We start from the raw sequence: 19,183 nt of genomic DNA on the forward strand, positions 1-19,183 counted from the left end.
CATAATCTAGAGATGATTTCTACCATCATAAAGCCTTTGTTCTAGATAAATTCAATGATCCAATGCAAAATCAATGAAACAAATCAACTATTGCTCAATCAAATACTAAGCTCATGATCAAAGTATCAAATAAGCATAAGAATTGCAAACTATAATCATAAACATGGAATAAATTGATAATCAACATAAATCCTTCAAAACCCACAAACATTCATTGGTTTTCAGCCAAAGTCAACCAAATAAGAGTATTAGCCACTCATGGCAACAAAGTAACAAGAACAATAATCTAATTGCATAAAGAAACTACCTAAGATTTGGAAAGATGAAAGGAAATGATCTCTAGCTCCCAAAATCGCCTCTTGCAGGTCTCTAATGGTGGAAAAACGTGAATGAGCCTCCAGATCTGATCCCCAAGGGTTATGGCAAGCCAAATGACCAAAATGCCCAAACTGGGCAGTTGCGCGGGTACCCGCGCGACGAAAATTCCACCCGCGCAAATGTTGTTGTAATGTTATTGGTCCACCAAGCCACTCCACCCTTCCACTACTAAAGATTCCTTTGGTCCCCCCCCTCCTTGTCCATGTAATTTGAAATGCACCAATCATCATTTAGCCACCAAATGGATGCTCCAAGCCCAAAATTTGAATTTTATGATCCATATTCACAAGCCCAAATAATCCAAGTCAATAACTTTCAAAGCCCAATTCTTCCTCTTTGATTCCGCTAAGCCCAATAATGCCTCGGGAGCCCACTAAGCTCGTCTCCAATCAACCCGCAACCGCAACAAGCACCGAAAAAACCTACAAAATATCTTATGCAACATAACAAGCACCCGGTACGATCCATACTAAAGAAAAATAAATAAAATACAATGCATTAAATGATAAAAAGATCTAAAAATCTAAAATAAACTAATAAAAATAAGGAAATAAAATAAGCTATCACTTTATTTTTATTATATCATTAAGTTTCATTTCTATGACCTAGCAGATTCTAAAGATATAAATTTGAGAGGAGAACTAAGAGTTCCAAACCAAAAAATTTTGGTTTGACAAATCCACAAATTCTTCATTAGATAGTCTATCAAGTACTGAGTTAGAGGCGCAAAGCGCTCCACCATTTCCGGAAATCTTGGAAAGCATAAGTCATACATTAAACCAATTACTAAATGAAACCGAAAGGTAGTTACCTCCCGAATGGTCCATGGCGGACCTTGTTCGGGCTGTAAATGCGGACGATTTAAGTAGCGTAGTTAGGGATTTTTATGACTTACAATCAAATGGAACTCATAGTTGGTTATGGGAAGAGATTTACAATCTCCGCGAGTTCTTTCCTTTTTTCTTTCTATAGTGGAGATAGTCGCACTTAATGACAGACATAGTATGAAATTGTGGTAAGAACGGGTTTCGTTCTAGTGCCCGATAAGAATATTCCAAAGCTTTTGTATGTTATCCGTTACAGATACAGAACTGTACGTGAGATTTTCATCTCATACGACTCCTCCCTTATGTGCATAATGAAAAGCAAATCATATATCTAATAAATAATAAGAAGCTTTCAATATTCTAATTATAAAATTAGTGGTAGTGGTGCTAGTGTTTTTACAAGAAATCTTTAGCCTGCAAAATATCTTTTTCTTTTTTTTTAATATCAAGTTGTTGATACTAGATAAAAGGTAACTCCAAAAATTGATTTGTCCCCAACGCCCCTTAATTTAAAGGAATTATAAACTTAAAAAGTTTTTTTTTATGGTTCTACGGGTATCCAAAGTACGAACGAGATGGATGTTTGTTGTCCCAACTATTCTTTTGAATCCCGATCCCGATAAGGAAAGGGGGTAATTTCTAACAAAGTTTTAGTTTTTTCCTAGGCGTAGTGCTTCTTTTCTTCTTCTTCTTCTATGCCGCCTATTGGTACTAGTGCAGTAGAGTTGGCCTACAATAAATAATCCATAGGTGTAACCTCAATACTAAAATCGACAATTGAAGCATCTAAGGTTGCATTAATCGGGAATACACGACAGAAGGTTTATTTACAAACCTCCCTGAAACTGAAACAAACTATCAACCATGGTTGAATCCTCAAATAAGAAAGGAAGAATGAGAATCAACTGATACAGGTAGGTGATTTGGTATATAACCAAAGGAAGAGCAGAGGGAAAAAACTCCTTAGCCAAAGAATCTTTTCATCCAAATTGTTTTCTTCGGTTCGTATTGTTGAATAGAAAGCAAGATTGACTGCGAACTCACTCAAGGATTATAGGTTTTCTAATTGTTTCCTGCCCTGTGCTTTCCCATCTTTCCTTTGAATCGATGGCATAATCAGTCTAGTACTGACGCGTGGTCTTACAAAAGCCTATGTGACTGACTTGCCATTGCCAACCGTACGCCGTATCCTGATCCTCACGTAGCCGTAGGTCTCTTGTTCCTTTCCTCACTCGTCGAAAAATGATATTGGATTTCCTTTTTCAAGATGTCTCAGAGCAAGCAAAGTCTGACCTTATATACTTATAAGCGCAGAGGGAAAGTAGCAACTTTATTTGGACCATAGGGGGCTTCCTTCCGAACTAAGGCTAGGCTACCAGACTTTGCACTTCGGCCCGTGAGAATACCATGCTCTATCTCTTCTCTCACCCGACAGAGAACTATCGTCTTGCTTTCGCTATTTATTGCAAAAAAAGAAAAGACAAGGGGGGGGGGGGGGGGGGGGGACATAAACGCCTTACCCCGTGTGTTAATTCTTTCAAGGCAAGGGGCGGCCTAATTCGACATTGTTGTTTACTCTGATCCGGTCGAGGTGGTTTTCACCAACGCGTAGGTGGTCTAAGTTCCTATGATCGAGTCTTTCTAGCCCATGTGAACATCTTTTCTTAATGTATTAAAGAGGGTCTCTCTAACCGGTGAAGCAATTTAATATATATATATATATATATATATATATATATATATATATATATAATCACATGTTTGTATTAAATTATTAATCATTAACTATTTTATACATATTAATCACCGAGTTGACTGAGTTTTACAATATTTTTTACTTCAATTAAGAGTCGATTGGAAAATACTTGAATTGTATAACACGTCCCAATAAAGAGCTAAGTAGGTGATACTCGGCCGAGCAATTGACGCACTCGACGAGTTTCAAGACACTAGGCGGATGTCGTGTAAGAAGGGTATGCAATATAGGATTACAAATTATACTTATCAATTATTAGCTAAGTTTATATCATTATAAATTATAATAAACTAAAAATGCTATCCTATTTTATATAAGGAAAACACAGATTTAATATATAATTAAAATATTTTTAAAAGTTCAAATCTAAGGAAAATAATCCAAATATCAAAAAAGATTTCGTTAACCTTTTTCCTTCAAGAAGATTACATCGATAATTCTCTCTCCTCTCTCTCTCTCTGCAATAACTGCAGTTCCTACTACTATTCCTAGTTGCCTTCTGATCTCTGAGACAAAAACCCATTTGCTCTCTCTCTCTCTTTATATATATATATATATATATATATATATATATATATATATATATATATATATATATATATATATATATATATATATATATATATATATATATGTTACTCATGCAAAGACTGCAACTTTTGGATCTCTCTCTAGTGTGTTCACCATGGAAGAAAGAGACAACAAGAAATGCACAGCAAAAACAAAGAGTTTCAGAGGAAGAACACATAATAACCCTCCACACCAACACTTTTATCATCATCATCTTCATCTTCATCCGCACTATCTTTTGCAGCATTCCAACAGAAATTTCGGTTTTCTTAATCAAAATCTGTACCACTCTCCTTCACCCCCTCTTCTTCCTCTGCCTCCACCTCAATACGCCATAGCTCCATCTCTACATCTACCTCTACCTCTGAATCATGCCTTCACTCCAAAACCCCATCATTTGCAGAAACCGCCATGGAAGCAAAATCATCTTCTTCCACCTCTTGTTGCTACTTCTGATTCACATCTATCTCATCAAACAGGTAGACAAAACCCTCTTTTTGTTTTGTTCTTTCGGTTATATTATTTGATCTTTTTGCTAACTTTTAAGCACTTGTCTTTACATGGTTTTGGGTTTTTCTCAATGCCCCCAAATGAGCTCTTGTTGTTTCTTTTCTTTTGAATTGTTTATTTCTTATCGAACTCCGACAAGGGTTTTGATTGATTTGTCAAGCATTGGTGTAAACATGTGTTCAAGATTCCGTATTTTTTGTTTCTTGTTTTCAAGAACAGGAATTCTTGATTTTTTCAAGTTTTAATGTTTGTAAATTAGAGAATCTTTTGTTAAAACGAGACAGAATCTTATCCCTTGCATTCAGTTTTGTGATTGAATGTTGTTTTTTTGGCTGGATTTTAATTTCCATTTTTTTCTTTCTCCATCACAATAGCACATCTTGATCACTTAATAATATTTCTTGAAGAATTTGGTATGAAAAATCTGAAACTTAAATCAAATGTAACGCTAATGTTCTAAATATTTTTAATCAAAACAGCTCTAGAGGTGATACCAAGAACAATTAACTCATCAATGGGAGCAAAGAAAGACGAACTGAGACCTCTTAGGGATTCAACACTACCAGAACCACCATTAACGGTGGCAAGAAGGCCGGATTGCGGTGGCTCAGAGGGAACAATTATCTCACTTTTAGCCAATCATTTCCTTGTAAAATTCGACCCTTCACAGCTAATTTACCACTACGATGTCGACATCTCCCCGAAACCTTCAAAGGATATTGCTCGATTGATCAAACAGAAACTCGTAGAACAAAACCCCACCATTTTATCCGGTGCTAATCCTAGCTACGATGGCCGGAGAAACCTTTTTAGCCCAATCGAGTTTCAAAAAGACAGACTTGAACTCTTCGTTAACATCCCAATTCCAATGGGTAATCCTTCGATTCCTCCAAATCGTGAAGATAATCAAGAAAAATCCAAGCTTTTTAGGGTAAACATCAAGATTGTATCGAAACTCAACGGCAAAGAATTAAACAAATACTTGAGTACAGAAGACAACGATTCAATTCCACTTCCACAGGACTATTTACAAGCGTTAGATGTTGTTCTTCGTGAGAACCCTTTGTCAGAATGCATCCCTTTAGGTCGTTCACTTTACTCGACCTCCATGGGAGGCGCTAAAGACATAGGAGGTGGCGCAATTGGACTCCGAGGTTTTTTTCAAAGTCTCCGACCAACACAACAAGGGCTTGCTCTCAATGTAGACTTAACAGTCACCGCATTTCATGAAAGCATTGGAGTGATCCCGTATTTGCAGAAACGTCTTTCTTTTCTGAATGATCTTTCCGAGAGAAAAACAAGAGAGTTGACGATTGAAGAGAAGAAAGAAGTTGAAAAAGCGTTGAAGAACATTAGGGTGTTCGTTTGTCATCGTGATACTGTTCAAAGATACAAAGTTCACAGTTTGACAGATGAATCCACTGAGAATCTTTGGTTTCGTGATCGAAATGGGAATAATTTATGGGTTGTGAGCTACTTTAAAGAACAGTATAACTATGATATACAATACAGGAACTTGCCATGTTTACAGACTAGTAGACGACGACCATGTTATCTTCCGATGGAGCTTTGTGTCGTTTGTGAAGGCCAAAAGTTTCTCGGAAAACTTTCCGATGATCAAACTGCAAAAATTCTGAAATTGGGTTGCCAAAAACCACGAGAACGAAAAGCGATCATTGATGGTGTCATGGCTGGACCCTTCGGTCCATCAAGGTAGCCCTTTTCTGTCATTAATTATTCCATATTCAATTATTCATAGCTGATTCTTATAAATGTTTTTCAAACCTTTTTCAATTTGAAAAGCAATGAAAAAGCTTCTTACTTTTTCAAAAAAATAAAAAAACTTTTTCAAAGTGCAAGTCTAACAAGCTTTGACCAAATAACTTTTTCATATTTTCTATTCGTTTAGTCTCCTAGTTTAACTATTACAAATAAATAAAAAAAAACATTATTTAATATAATGTAAAATAGAGATACAAAGTAGAAGATAAACTACCACAAAAAAAAAGTATATATATCCTATTCGTTTATTCAAATTTTATTGATTTGTATAGAAAAACAAAAAAAGAACAGAGATTGAAATTGGTAAAACTCATAAATAGGCTTATCGAAAAAACCGTACTATTGATGAGTTTAGTATTATAAATGCTTGTATTTCGTGTTTTGATATATCTTTTTTTCAATCATTGAAACAGCGGAAAGCAAGCAGGAGACTTCAATCTTCATATTTTGAAAGAGATGACAAGATTAAACGGACGAATTCTTCGGCCTCCAAAGCTTAAACTTGGAGATGGTGGTGAAGTAAGAGATTTGATCCCTTCACGCCATGATCGCCAATGGAACTTTTCAGGTAGCCAAGTTTTTGAAGGAAGCCGAATTGGGAGATGGGCTTTAATTAGTTTCGGTGGAACCGATGAACAAAAACGAATCATTCCCAAATTTATCGACCAATTAACTCAAAGATGTCAACAATTAGGAATCTTTCTCAACAAGAACACAATCATAAAACCGCAGTTTGAATCAATGCAAGTTCTAAACAATGTCTGTCTACTCGAATCGAAACTCAAAAAGATCCAAAGAGCCGCATCCGATAATTTACAGCTTTTGATTTGTGTGATGGAGAAGAAACATAAAGGGTACGCGGATTTGAAGCGAATCGGAGAAACAAACATCGGGGTTATGAGCCAATGTTGTTTGTATCAAAATCTTGCGAGATTGAGTTCTCAATTCCTTGCGAATTTGGCATTGAAAATCAATGCCAAAATCGGAGGGTGTACAGTTGCACTGTACACCTCATTACCGGCTCAGATCCCAAGGGTTCTAACCCTTGATGAGCCGGTAATGTTTCTCGGTGCGGATGTCACGCATCCGCACCCACTTGATGATTTTAGCCCTTCAGTGGCGGCGGTCGTCGGGTCGGTCAACTGGCCGGCGGCAAACAAGTACGTTTCAAAAATGAGGTCGCAGACTCACCGGCAAGAAATAATTCAAGATTTGAGTTCCATGGTGGAGGAGATATTACATGATTTTGTTCGTGAGCTTTCGAAATTACCAAAAAGATTGATTTTCTTTCGTGATGGTGTTAGCGAGACACAGTTTCATAAAGTTCTTCGTGATGAATTGCAAGCGATTCGTGATGGGTGTTCACGTTTCACCGGGTACAACCCCCCGATTACATTTGTAGTGGTTCAAAAACGGCATCACACGAGGCTGTTTCCGGCGGAATCGGGAGGCGGCACCTCCCGGAATCTTTTTTCCGATGAAAACGTGCCGCCGGGTACGGTGGTGGATTCGGTTATCACCCACCCGAAAGAGTTTGATTTTTATCTTTGTAGTCATTGGGGTGTAAAGGGGACAAGTCGGCCTACACATTATCATATATTGTGGGATGAAAACAAGTTCACTTCTGATGAATTTCAGAAATTGGTTTATAATCTTTGTTTCACTTTTGTGAGGTGTACTAAACCGGTTTCATTGGTGCCACCGTGTTATTACGCACATTTGGCGGCTTATCGAGGGCGGTTGTATCTTGACCGGACCGTGGTGTCACCGGGGTTCACGAGACGGGGCCCACCGAAGACCACCCCGCTTCCTAAAGTACGGGAGAGTGTAAAAAATCTTATGTTTTATTGTTAAAGATTGGTATAGGATATGTAGATCGACTTTTAACATTATATAATATAACCCTTGTAGCAAGTTGGTAATTGGTAAATGTTATTAGAAATCAAATATTATGGGTTTGATTATTGTTATTGTACGTAAAATGTATGTTTTTAGTTTGTTCATGTGGATGAGATATATGATTATGTTAAGTGTGTTACAGTTGCTAAAAAGTAAAAACGCATAAAAATGAACGAAGATATTCATTGTTAACAATCTTGGTACTTTTTAAAGGACAAAATATCATTATGGTTGGAAAGAGAAACAATAAAAAAAATAGATAAGCATCAAGACTTTTATTCTTTTTTGTTTTTTAATATGCGCATTTCGGTGTTATTTTATATTAAACTAATATAATTTTTGTAGTACCCTATGTTCCTTCGAGAACAAATATGATTTGATAAAAAGTAATCAGACAACCACTTAATAAAACAAAATAATAATAATAATAATAATAATAATAATAATAATAATAATAAACCTTGCTAACCATTGCAGATGCTAAATAAATAATCATGTTATATTTTTAATTTTAAGAAAAAATTTCGTTATCTTAAATTGTTTAGAAAAATAAAAAAAATACGACTCACTTTGGAAAACCAACTCTTCAAAAATATTCTATTGTAAGAGAATAGAGAACTGTAACACTATTTTGGCATGCATGCAAAAAAAAAAGGCAGTGTGTTACAATGCCAGCCAAAATTACTCCCATACGTCATAAAAGCGGTACAAAAAATTACATTTTGCTTTAAATTATATAAAATCTCTAAAATGTAATCAAAACTAACATAAAACAACTATTTAAACTGTTAAAAACCCCGACCCGAGAATTTACGAATTAGTTTTTCAGTCACATAAAATATTTTACTACAAAAAAATATCCTTAGGTTTAATCATGAATTATATAAAATATTCATATTGGTGAATATTCGTGATGATTTTATAAATTTTGTGAGCATACTAAAAATTATGATTTTTTTAACATATCAAATAAATAAATAAATAAAAACTCAGTATTGAAACTTGGTTAAAACTAAATTTTTAAACAAATAAAAACAAAAGAATGAGTACTTGAAGCGGTTAAGTTTTTCTTTTTTTTGAACAACAATAAATTTTGTAAAAGAAAATCAGCACGAAGCCGAACAAAAGTATATAGTACCAAATACAAAAGAAAACAATAAGACAAGAAGAAAATAAAATATTCAAATCAGAGTAACACTAAGGTTAAAACTAAAATTGCAGAAGATAAAAAGAACAACATGGATGAAATCAACCCCAAAGCTAGCACGCATCAAGATGTTAGCTTATATATTATTAGGTTATATGTTTATGGGGCCTTAAGTCTTCAACCATTAGGGTTTTGTTTTGCTTGTATTTATTCTCCGTTTTATTCTTTGTAACTTTCATGTTTTTCGTTGAGAACCTTATAATTTTTCTCTATCATAATCATATGGCAATGTTATCATGGTATCAGAACGGATGTTTGATACGTTGTTAAAAAACTTTCCCACTAGGGTTACTGTATCCGTTTCGTTTTCAATCTGTTTGATGCTTCTTCGCTGTTGTTGATGTTTGTTTGTTTGTTGGTACTCGTTTGTTGTTGTTGTTCGATCTCTTGCTTCCACTGGTTTGTTGCTCTTCTCCTTCTCAGATTGGTTATCTATTGTTGTGGTTATTTATTTGTTGCCAACATGACTGGGAATGATGATTCCCTTCAGTCAATCAGTACTCATCTAGATGGAAAGAATTATACGTATTAGAATTATGTTATGAAGAACTTCCTTCGTGGGAAGAATATGTGGGGTTATGTCACCGGGACTAAAGCCAAACCCTCAGTGCCTCAAGATGAGAACTTCGATTTGTTGGTTGATGCTTAGGAGATTGATAACTTCGAGGTCATTACTTAGATTAACAATTCTGTTACTTAGTCTATTGGTATGCAGTTGGCTAAACATGTCACACCAAAGGAAGTTTGGAATCACTTAAAGAGACTGTATACTCAGTCCAAATTTGCTAAACATATCAGTTAGAATATGATATTCGTGTTTTTCAACAAAATGACCAGAGTATTCAAGTTTTCTATGTTGTTATGTCTGATTTGTAGGATCAATTGACTCTTAATGAATCTGAAGAGTTAAAATATTTTGAGCCTTACATTGCTAGGAGGGAAGAACAATGTTTGATCCAATTCTTGATGGCCTTGCGTTTTGATTTTGAAGGCCTACGTGGAACGATTATTCATCGCTCTTCCTTTCCCTCAGTGGATTCTATTGTACATGAGTTGATTATTGAAGAGACTCATATCAAGTCTCACACGGATAAAGGGTTTAAAGTAACCTCCATTCCTACTTCCACTCCTGCGGTGCTTGTTGTTTCCTCTAATCAGTCTTGACAAACTTCAAGAGTTGCTTATGATGAGTGTGCATTCTGCAAACAAAAAAATCATTGGAAAGCTTAGTGCCCATTGTTAGTCAACAAGGGTAAATCTGGTCAGCCTCAGTCGGGACAACAAAATAGGTCTGGTTAACAGAAGTTTCAACCACGTTCCTTTGGTACTCCTCCATGGACACCTTGTCCTACATAATTTGTTGTTGCTGCTACACCACCAGTTTGATGGGTTTTGAGCATTCTAACACTTCCTAAGTGTACATGCAACCCTAATAACCTTGGATCTATGTTTGTCTAATTGTCATGCAAAGTTGAATTCCAAGGTTATATTCCTATCTAGCATACATGGGGAACAATTTTAACATAAAGTATAGATAGAATAACTTACCTTGTTGTTGTTTGTGTTCCTTGAAACCTTGTGAGCCTAGCACCCCAAGTGTGATGCCTCAAATGCTTCACACAACACCAAATGCTCTTGGAAGAACTTATGAGAGAACACACACTTCTTCAAAATCGGCCAAGCCCTCTTATTTCTTAGTGTAGCCGATTTTGGGTGGAGAACATGTTACTTATATAGTGTTGACACATCTAGGGTTAAACCCTAATGTGTCATGACTCTTCATTTCCATGACCCATGGGTTTGTAACTCCCATGGAGCATCCATGGAGCATCCTATGGGTGGAACCCAACTTGATAGTCCATGGAGCCTTTTAGCCCACTATACAAGATATGGATGATTTACATAATCAACCCATATATTTAATTAGTTATCTTTTGATCACATAATTAATTCTAAATTAATTCTTGATCAAACTAATCAAATAATATTATTAATATATTAGAACTTATAATATATTAATAATCTCCAAGTGTTATTTCTCTCATTTAGTCTATCCAATTGCATGGTGCCATGCAACCCAAATGGACCATGCCGGGTCGGGTCAAGTACATACCAGAAATAGTTATGGACTTAGACACCTTATCCAACAGTCTCCCACTTGGATAAGTCTAATAACTATTACTGCAAGTATGACTTCAGGAACCGATCGGAAATCGTAGCTCTTTTCAAGGTTTCTCGAAACTGAGAAGATGATGGTACGCCATTTAAGATAAGTGATCATATAATCCTCTGTTCTAGATATCAGTCGGACAAATACATTGAACAATGTCTTACTTATTGTCCAACAATTTGTTTCCCGATTTCCGATTTGTTTGACAAAGAACTTCATTGAACACATCAATTTAGTTCTGACCGGGCCCGGTACATAGGTCAAAACAAAATCATCGAGGGGCCCAGATATCAGCTTCTAATCCAAGAAGGAACAGATAAACTTCGACTCATATGTTTGTTCTACTACTCATTGAATTACACACAAGAGCGCGATTTTATAACATCGAGTTACCAATGCGTTTTTCGTACAATCAATGCATAACCAACTTGTAAGTAACAAATCATATCTCTAGGTTTAAAGATTTATATGATATTACCGTCTCACGATCACTCGAGATAGAATTCCATGAAGTGATTCCAGTGAGCGTGGATTGAGTCCAATGCTCAGAACTTATGAGCACTCATGATTGTTGTAGCCTTGTCCCAGACCTCTACAACCAAACATGACAGTCTTGATTCATACCTACTTCCGACATATGACCGACTGTGGAGGTTTGAATAATATGTTATACCAAACAAAATTATTCTGGAAGTCAAAACATGCAAAAGAAATATAGTAAACGATCGACAAGAGATAGAAACACTTTACTCATAAATAAAACACTTTTATTCATCATCAAATGTCAATTACACTTTACAAATTTTGAGGTTATCTAACTAGTAAATCTAATATCATCCTTCAGCCCTATGCTCCGAGCATGCTGGAGATGCTTAATCCGAGTCAGTCCCTTCGTGAGGGGATCTGCCGGATTCTCATCTGATGATACCCTCTTTGCCACGAGGAGTCCTTCTTCGATCCGATGTCTGATGAAATGGTATTTTCTGTCGATGTGTCTGGATCTCCCGAGATCCTTTGGTTCCTTGGGTAAGGCAACAGCACTTTCACTATCATAGAAAATTTCCATTGGCTCTTTAATAGCTGGTACAACTCCAAGGTCTCCAATGAAGTTCCTCAGCCATAACGCCTCCTTTGCCGCTTCGCTAGCTGCAATATACTCTGATTCACAAGTAGAATCTGCCACTGTCTCTTGCTTGGAACTCTTCCAATAAATTGCTCCTCCACTTAGGGTAAAGACCCAACCCGACTGAGAGCGGAAGATATCCCTATCAGTATGGAAGCTAGCATCACTATACCCTACAACTCTCAAGTTATCACTCCCACCGAGGGTAAGGACCCATTCCTTAGTCCTTCGTAGGTACTTGAGAATATTCTTTACCGCAGTCCAGTGTGCCTTGCCAGGGTTCCCCTGAAACCTGCTAACCATGCTCAGGGCAAAAGCTACATCAGGTCGAGTACACGTCATAGCATACATGACCGATCCTACAGCCGAAGCATAAGGTACTCGACTCATTTGTGCTATCTCAGCCTCATTGCTAGGGCTTTGTGTCTTACTCAGTTTGGTGTTACTCTGGATGGGCAACTCTCCTTTCTTGGAGTCTTGCATTCTGAATCTCTTCAGAACCTTCTCCAAGTAGGTACTTTGACTAAGTCCAATTAGTCTTTTACTCCGATCTCTCAAGATCCTTATCCCCAAAATATAGGTAGCTTCACCAAGGTCCTTCATAGCGAAACACTTTCCAAGCCAGGACTTTACTTCCTGCAGGGTTGGAATGTCGTTTCCTATGAGTAGTATGTCATCCACATACAATACCAAAAAGCTAACTATACTCCCACTAGCCTTGACATATACACAAGATTCATCTTCACTCCTAGAAAAGCCAAATTCCTTGACCTTTTCATCAAAGCAAAGATTCCATCTGCGAGGTGCTTGCTTTAATCCATAAATGGATTTCTCAAGCTTACACACTCTATTAGGGTACTTGTTGCTGACAAAACCCTCTGGCAGACTCATGTAAACATCTTCAGCCAACTTCCCATTAAGGAAAGCGGTTTTGACATCCATTTGCCAAATTTCATAGTCATGAAATGCGGCTATGGCTAACAGAACCCGAATAGACTTAATCTTGGCTACCGGAGAAAAGGTCTCATCATAATCCACTCCAGGAATTTGAGAGAAGCCCTTTGCAACCAGTCTAGCCTTATAAGTGTGTACTTTACCATCCATGTCGGTCTTCTTCTTGAAGACCCATTTGCACCCTACAGTCTTTCGACCTGGTACATTCTCAACCAAGTTCCAAACTTGATTGTCATACATGGATTGTATCTAGCTATCCATAGCCTCTTTCCATTTAGCAGACTCGGGGCCTGCCATGGCTTCCTCGTAGCTGTTAGGGTCATCTTGACTTACTAGTGTCTCATCACTAATAAGTGTCTCACCTTCTGCAGTAATATGGAATCCATAGTAATGCTCAGGTGCACTCCTAACTCTCGTGGAACGCCTCAGAGGTACAGATTCGTCAATTGGCTCAACAGGAGTTTCCTCCTCAAGTTGAGGGCTAGAGTTTGAAGTTCCTTCACCACTTGACTCTTGAATTTCTTCAAGATCAATTTGCCTCCCACTGTCTCCTTGGCTTATAAACTCTCTTTCTCGAAAGACTCCTCTTCTTGCTACAAAGACCACATTGTCACTAGGTCTGTAGAAGAGGTAACCAAAGGATTGCTGTGGGTAGCCGATGAAAATACACCTCTCGCTTCGGGGCTCGAGCTTATCATGAGTCTCGCGTCTCACGAAAGCCTTGCATCCCCAAATCTTGATGTGGTCTAGTTTAGGTACTTTACCAGTCCACATCTCGTGAGGAGTTTTGGCAACTTTCTTTGTAGGGACTAGATTAAGGATATGGGCGGCAGTCTCTAAGGCATACCCCCAGAATGAGATTGGTAGCGAAGCTCGACTCATCATGGAACGAACCATGTCCAACAAGGTTCGATTACGCCTCTCAGCCACACCATTCAACTGCGGTGTCCTGGGAGGTGTCAATTGTGAGACAATCCCACATTCCTTTAGATAGTCGAGGAACTATGAACTAAGATACTCACCACCCCGATCGGATCGAAGCACCTTAATGTTCCTGCCCAACTGATTCTCGACTTCCTGTTTAAATTCCTTAAACTTCTCGAAAGTCTCTGACTTATGCTTGATTAAGTAGACATATCCATATCTACTGTAATCATCAGTAAAAGTCAAATAATAACGATTAGCATCCCTTGTGGCATGTTTGAATGGCCCACACACATCCGTGTGTATAAGGTCCAACAAACCTTCACCCCTTTCACACGAGCCTGTGAAGGGTGACTTTATCATTTTTCCAAGTAAGCATGATTCGCAACTATCATTTGACTTTAGGTCAAACGACTCCAAGACTCCATCCTTTTGGAGTTGGCCTATGCGTTTCTTGCTTATATGTCCAAGACGACAATGCCATAATGATGCTTTATCCAAGTTATTATTATTAGTAGAATCAATACACAAAACATTATTTCCTAAGTTATCTACAATAGATACAGCTTCATACACACCATCACAAGGTAATGCTTTCAAATAAAGTACATTATTAAAGAAAGCATTAATCGAACCAACTTCATTATCAATCGAAAAGGTGAAACCTTGTTTGTACAATGCATGAAAGGAAATAATATTTCTTGCCATTTCTGGCGAATAACAACATTTATTCAAATCTAAATTTAACCCACTACTTAGCGATAAAGTATAAACTCCAATCTTGGTGACAGGTGTAACTTTCCTATTCCCCATGATTAAGTTTATTCTTCCTTGCTCCACATTCTCACTTCTTCCTAGTCCCTGTAAGTCACAACAAATATGAATACCGCAACCGGTATCAAGGACCCAAGATTTCGAATGGGGTGAGTTATTAGAAATGATAGTGTAAATACCTACATGGTTGGGTTTGACTTTCCCATCCTTCACATCCTGCTGGTACTTTGGGCAGTTCCGCTTCCAATGAGCTTTTTCATGGCAATAGAAGCATTCAGCCTCTTTTGGGTCAGAAGAAGGAGTAATGAAACCTTTCTTGGTGCCACTTGAAGAAGAGCCATCAAGGGTCCGAGCCTTGGTACCCTTCGAAGATCTCTTTCTCTTCCTCCCTCGACTTTGCCCGATTGCCAAGACCAGAGTTGAGTCTGGAGTAGGAGTGATAGCAACCGACTTCCCCTTAAGACCTGTTTCTGCGGTCTTGAGAAGTCCCTGAAGTTTGCTGAGGGTGACCTCTTCCTTGTTCATGTGATATGTCATGCGGAATTGATCATAGCACGATGGTAAGGAGTGCAAAATGATATCTATTGCAAGATCCTATGGAAAGTTCACATTGAGCTTCAGCAAACGATCCACATACCTTTGCATTTTCTGCATGTGGCTCGTGACGGACTCTCCATCCTTCATCATGGTTGTTATCATGGAGCAGATGACTTCGTACCTCTCTTGTCATGCACTTTGATGGTATCTTTCCATCAAATCTTGGTGCATTTCATAAGGGTAGAAGTCCTCATAAGACTTTTGGAGTTCAGCTGTCATGGTGGCCAACATGATGCAAGCCACCTTGGTTGCATCTCTTTCATGAGTATGAAAGTCAGCGATCTCCTGGGGAGTTGCAGTGGACTCATCAATTTCCTTAAGCTCCTTGTCAAGGACATATTCTTTGTCCTCGTAGCGGGTAATCATCCTGATGTTTCTGATCCATTTATTGAAGTTGGATCCATCAATGGTGACTTTCCCACACAAACTCATAAGAGTAAAGGAGCCATTAGGATTCGAGCCAGAAGCATTATTTGAAGACATCTGAAAAGGAAGGACAAGTTTAGTATAGATTTAAGAGAGTCCTTAATAAAACACCCAAATGTAATCTTAAGGCTAGGATCCAATCACAATATAATATAACTTAGAAGAGGTATGCCGTAATCTAAGCTATACCATATTTGAAAGGTAGGTGAATGACGATTCACCAATTTCCACCATGAAAACCGAAATATTAGATATTTAGTTTTTATTGGTTTTAGAAACTCCTAGATTCTTTGAGATTCAATGAACTTTTCAAAGGCATGTTTCAATCTCGAGAGTGCCCTCCAAGTTTTGTGACTGGGATGCCGAGGATCACAAAACGAGGTGTGAAGTAACCATGCAAATCACTTGGTACCCTTAAAGTTTATCACTCAATCGATGTGCCGGTAAACCACACACGATCCACCGATACTATAATAAACCTTAAGTCACCCTTTACCTACCTTGTTAAGTCCAAGTTAGTGTGCCGGTTAACCACTCACGCTCCACCAACGACTTAGACAAAGTGTAAAGTGTAATTTCATGGATTAGCACCTTATTCACATTTTACCTAAAGTAACTAAGATTGGGAATTTAATAAACATTTAGTTACTTTATTATATTCATCATACTTTGAATGAGAATTTATAAGTCCTTGTCTTACCCGTTCGGCTAACGACTCTCCACCAGTCAAGCAAACGGTGGGTGAGAATATACACCCATTAAGTCACCATTTTATAGGCAACAACCTTATACCCACCTTATAGACCGGCTTTGTGAATGAGGCGTACTAGCGGTAAGACGACTTTATTCTTATACACACATATATATATATATATATATATATATATATATATATATATATATATATATATATATATATATATATATATATATATATAATTATTAAATCATCATAATATAAGTATAAGGGTTGAATTTTAACTTTTAAAATTCTAGGGGTTGGAACTTAAAGTTTTAACTTAACTTTACTTGTTCCAAAACTTGAGGGCAAGTTTTGTAACTTTCAAAACTTTTCATTTCTTGTAACTTATGAGTTTAATAGAGTAATAAAATGAAGACTCTTCATTTTTCTAACTCTTGTGTTTTCTTAATGGTTTTAACTCAAGTGTGACTCTTGGTTTTCCATAACTTAAGGATAAGTTATGGACTCCATTAAAACACATTATGATCAAGAATTAATCTACCACATAGGTTACAAATAATTCCTATGATCATCTAGAACATCATAAGAACAAGAACATGAATATGAACACAATCAAAAATTACATTTAAAACTTTGTAATTTTGATAACTAGTTGTTGTAAATGAATTAGCAAAGACATTACACCACCAAAAACAAGTTTTCAATTACCAAAACAGTTTAGGGTAATGTTTCTAATGCATTTCCAGCAACTAAATCGAAATTCTGCACTCAGTCGACCCTACTCGCCGAGTGCATGAACTCACTCGCCGAGTTGGTTGAAGATACTCATGGACTCGACGAGTCCCCCCTATAGACTCGACGAGTCCATTCGCAGACAGCAAGATTTCCGATTCTGTTTTCAACTTTTAAGCACAAATAAGAACAAACATGCCTAGGCTTTGATACCACTGATGGGTTTTGAGCATTCTAACACTTCCTAAGTGTACATGCAACCCTAATAACCTTGGATCTATGTTTGTCTAATTGTCATGCAAAGTTGAATTCCAAGGTTATATTCCTATCTAGCATACATGGGGAACAATTTTAACATAAAGTATAGATAGAATAACTTACCTTGTTGTTGTTTGTGTTCCTTGAAACCTTATGAGCCTAGCACCCCAAGTGTGATGCCTCAAATGCTTCACACAACACCAAATGCTCTTGGAAGAACTTATGAGAGAACACACACTTCTTCAAAATCGGCCAAGCCCTCTTATTTCTTAGTGTAGCCGATTTTGGGTGGAGAACATGTTACTTATATAGTGTTGACACATCTAGGGTTAAACCCTAATGTGTCATGACTCTTCATTTCCATGACCCATGGGTTTGTAACTCCCATGGAGCATCCATGGAGCATCCTATGGGTGGAACCCAACTTGATAGTCCATGGAGCCTTTTAGCCCACTATACAAGATATGGATGATTTACATAATCAACCCATATATTTAATTAGTTATCTTTTGATCACATAATTAATTCTAAATTAATTCTTGATCAAACTAATCAAATAATATTATTAATATATTAGAACTTATAATATATTAATAATCTCCAAGTTTTATTTCTCTCATTTAGTCTATCCAATTGCATGGTGCCATGCAACCCAAATGGACCATGCCGGGTCGGGTCAAGTACATACCAGAAATAGTTATGGACTTAGACACCTTATCCAACACAGTTAACACAAAATATGTTGGAAACATGCCACCATCTGCATTGGATCCCAAGGTTTTTGAGAGTTTTAGACAATATTTGACCTCTAATCCCACTGCCATGTCTGCATCTATGTCTCATTTTAATCTTATTTTATCTGGTACATCAAGTATTCCCTCATCTTTGTGGATTTTAGATTATGGTGCAACCCATCACATGACTCCTTATTTGTCATCATTTACTTCTTGATCACATGTGTCATCTATTTCTGTTATGTTTGCTAGTGATACATCTATGCTAGTCGAGGGTGTTAGGTCTGTCTCTATTTCTCATATCACTCTCCCTGATGTTTATTACATTCCCAAGCTTACTTTGAATATTGCCTTAGTCAGTTAGTGGTATAAGTCTGGTAATTGGGTGTTCATTTTTCTGATTCTGTTTGTGTTCTACAGGATCAACACACCCAGAAGGTGATTGAGATCGGCCGTAAGGTGGGGGAACTGTATGTCTTGGAGTTTCTCAAAGTATCTATTGTTGCTGCCTCCAACATTGATTTGTCTTCTTTTCGTTTGAGTTCTTTGTCGTCTAAGTTTTATCTTTGGCATTCTCATTTGTGACATGTGTCTGTATCACGTTTGAGTTTTCTATGAACTAGTGGTGTTTTGGGTCATTTGAATACTTGTAATATTTTTGATTGTAGTGGTTGTAAACTAGAAAAATTCTCTGCTTTACCTTTTAGTAAATGTGACAACCCGAAAGTTTCCATTTTGTTCAAACTCCGTTCAAATCAATCAAAGTCATACTCATTTCTTCTATCTTTTAGCATTGTTTAGAGACTGTTTGAGTGTCCTAAAGCTTAGTACAATCAAGATTGAGGCTTTGGGATGAGTT

At 37.2% G+C, this 19,183-nt stretch overlaps 1 protein-coding gene across 1 annotated transcript; it reads left to right on the forward strand.

The window, feature by feature from the left end:
- Nucleotides 1-3,601: 3,601 nt before the first annotated feature.
- On the forward strand, nt 3,602-7,787 carry AGO7 (Argonaute family protein). The gene is made up of 3 exons (XM_078989213.1): nt 3,602-4,010; nt 4,521-5,754; nt 6,237-7,787. Exons 1-3 carry the CDS (start codon nt 3,647-3,649, stop codon nt 7,675-7,677), a joined length of 3,039 nt encoding a protein of 1,012 aa, XP_078845339.1. The 5' UTR covers nt 3,602-3,646; the 3' UTR covers nt 7,678-7,787.
- The last annotated feature ends 11,396 nt before the right edge of the window (nt 7,788-19,183 follow it).

This window comes from Lactuca saligna, chromosome 4 (assembly GCF_052625555.1).
Source record: "Lactuca saligna cultivar CGN05327 chromosome 4, ASM5262555v1, whole genome shotgun sequence".
NCBI classification, from domain to species: domain Eukaryota; kingdom Viridiplantae; phylum Streptophyta; class Magnoliopsida; order Asterales; family Asteraceae; genus Lactuca; species Lactuca saligna.

Bases quoted from the DNA above. Each gene is read 5' to 3' on its own strand.
- AGO7 (XM_078989213.1), top strand. From the start codon at position 3,647: ATGGAAGAAAGAGACAACAAGAAATGCACAGCAAAAACAAAGAGTTTC. The intron at 4,011-4,520 runs GTAGACAAAACC...TAATCAAAACAG, and splicing joins ACATCTATCTCATCAAACAG to CTCTAGAGGTGATACCAAGA. The intron at 5,755-6,236 runs GTAGCCCTTTTC...TCATTGAAACAG, and splicing joins GGACCCTTCGGTCCATCAAG to CGGAAAGCAAGCAGGAGACT.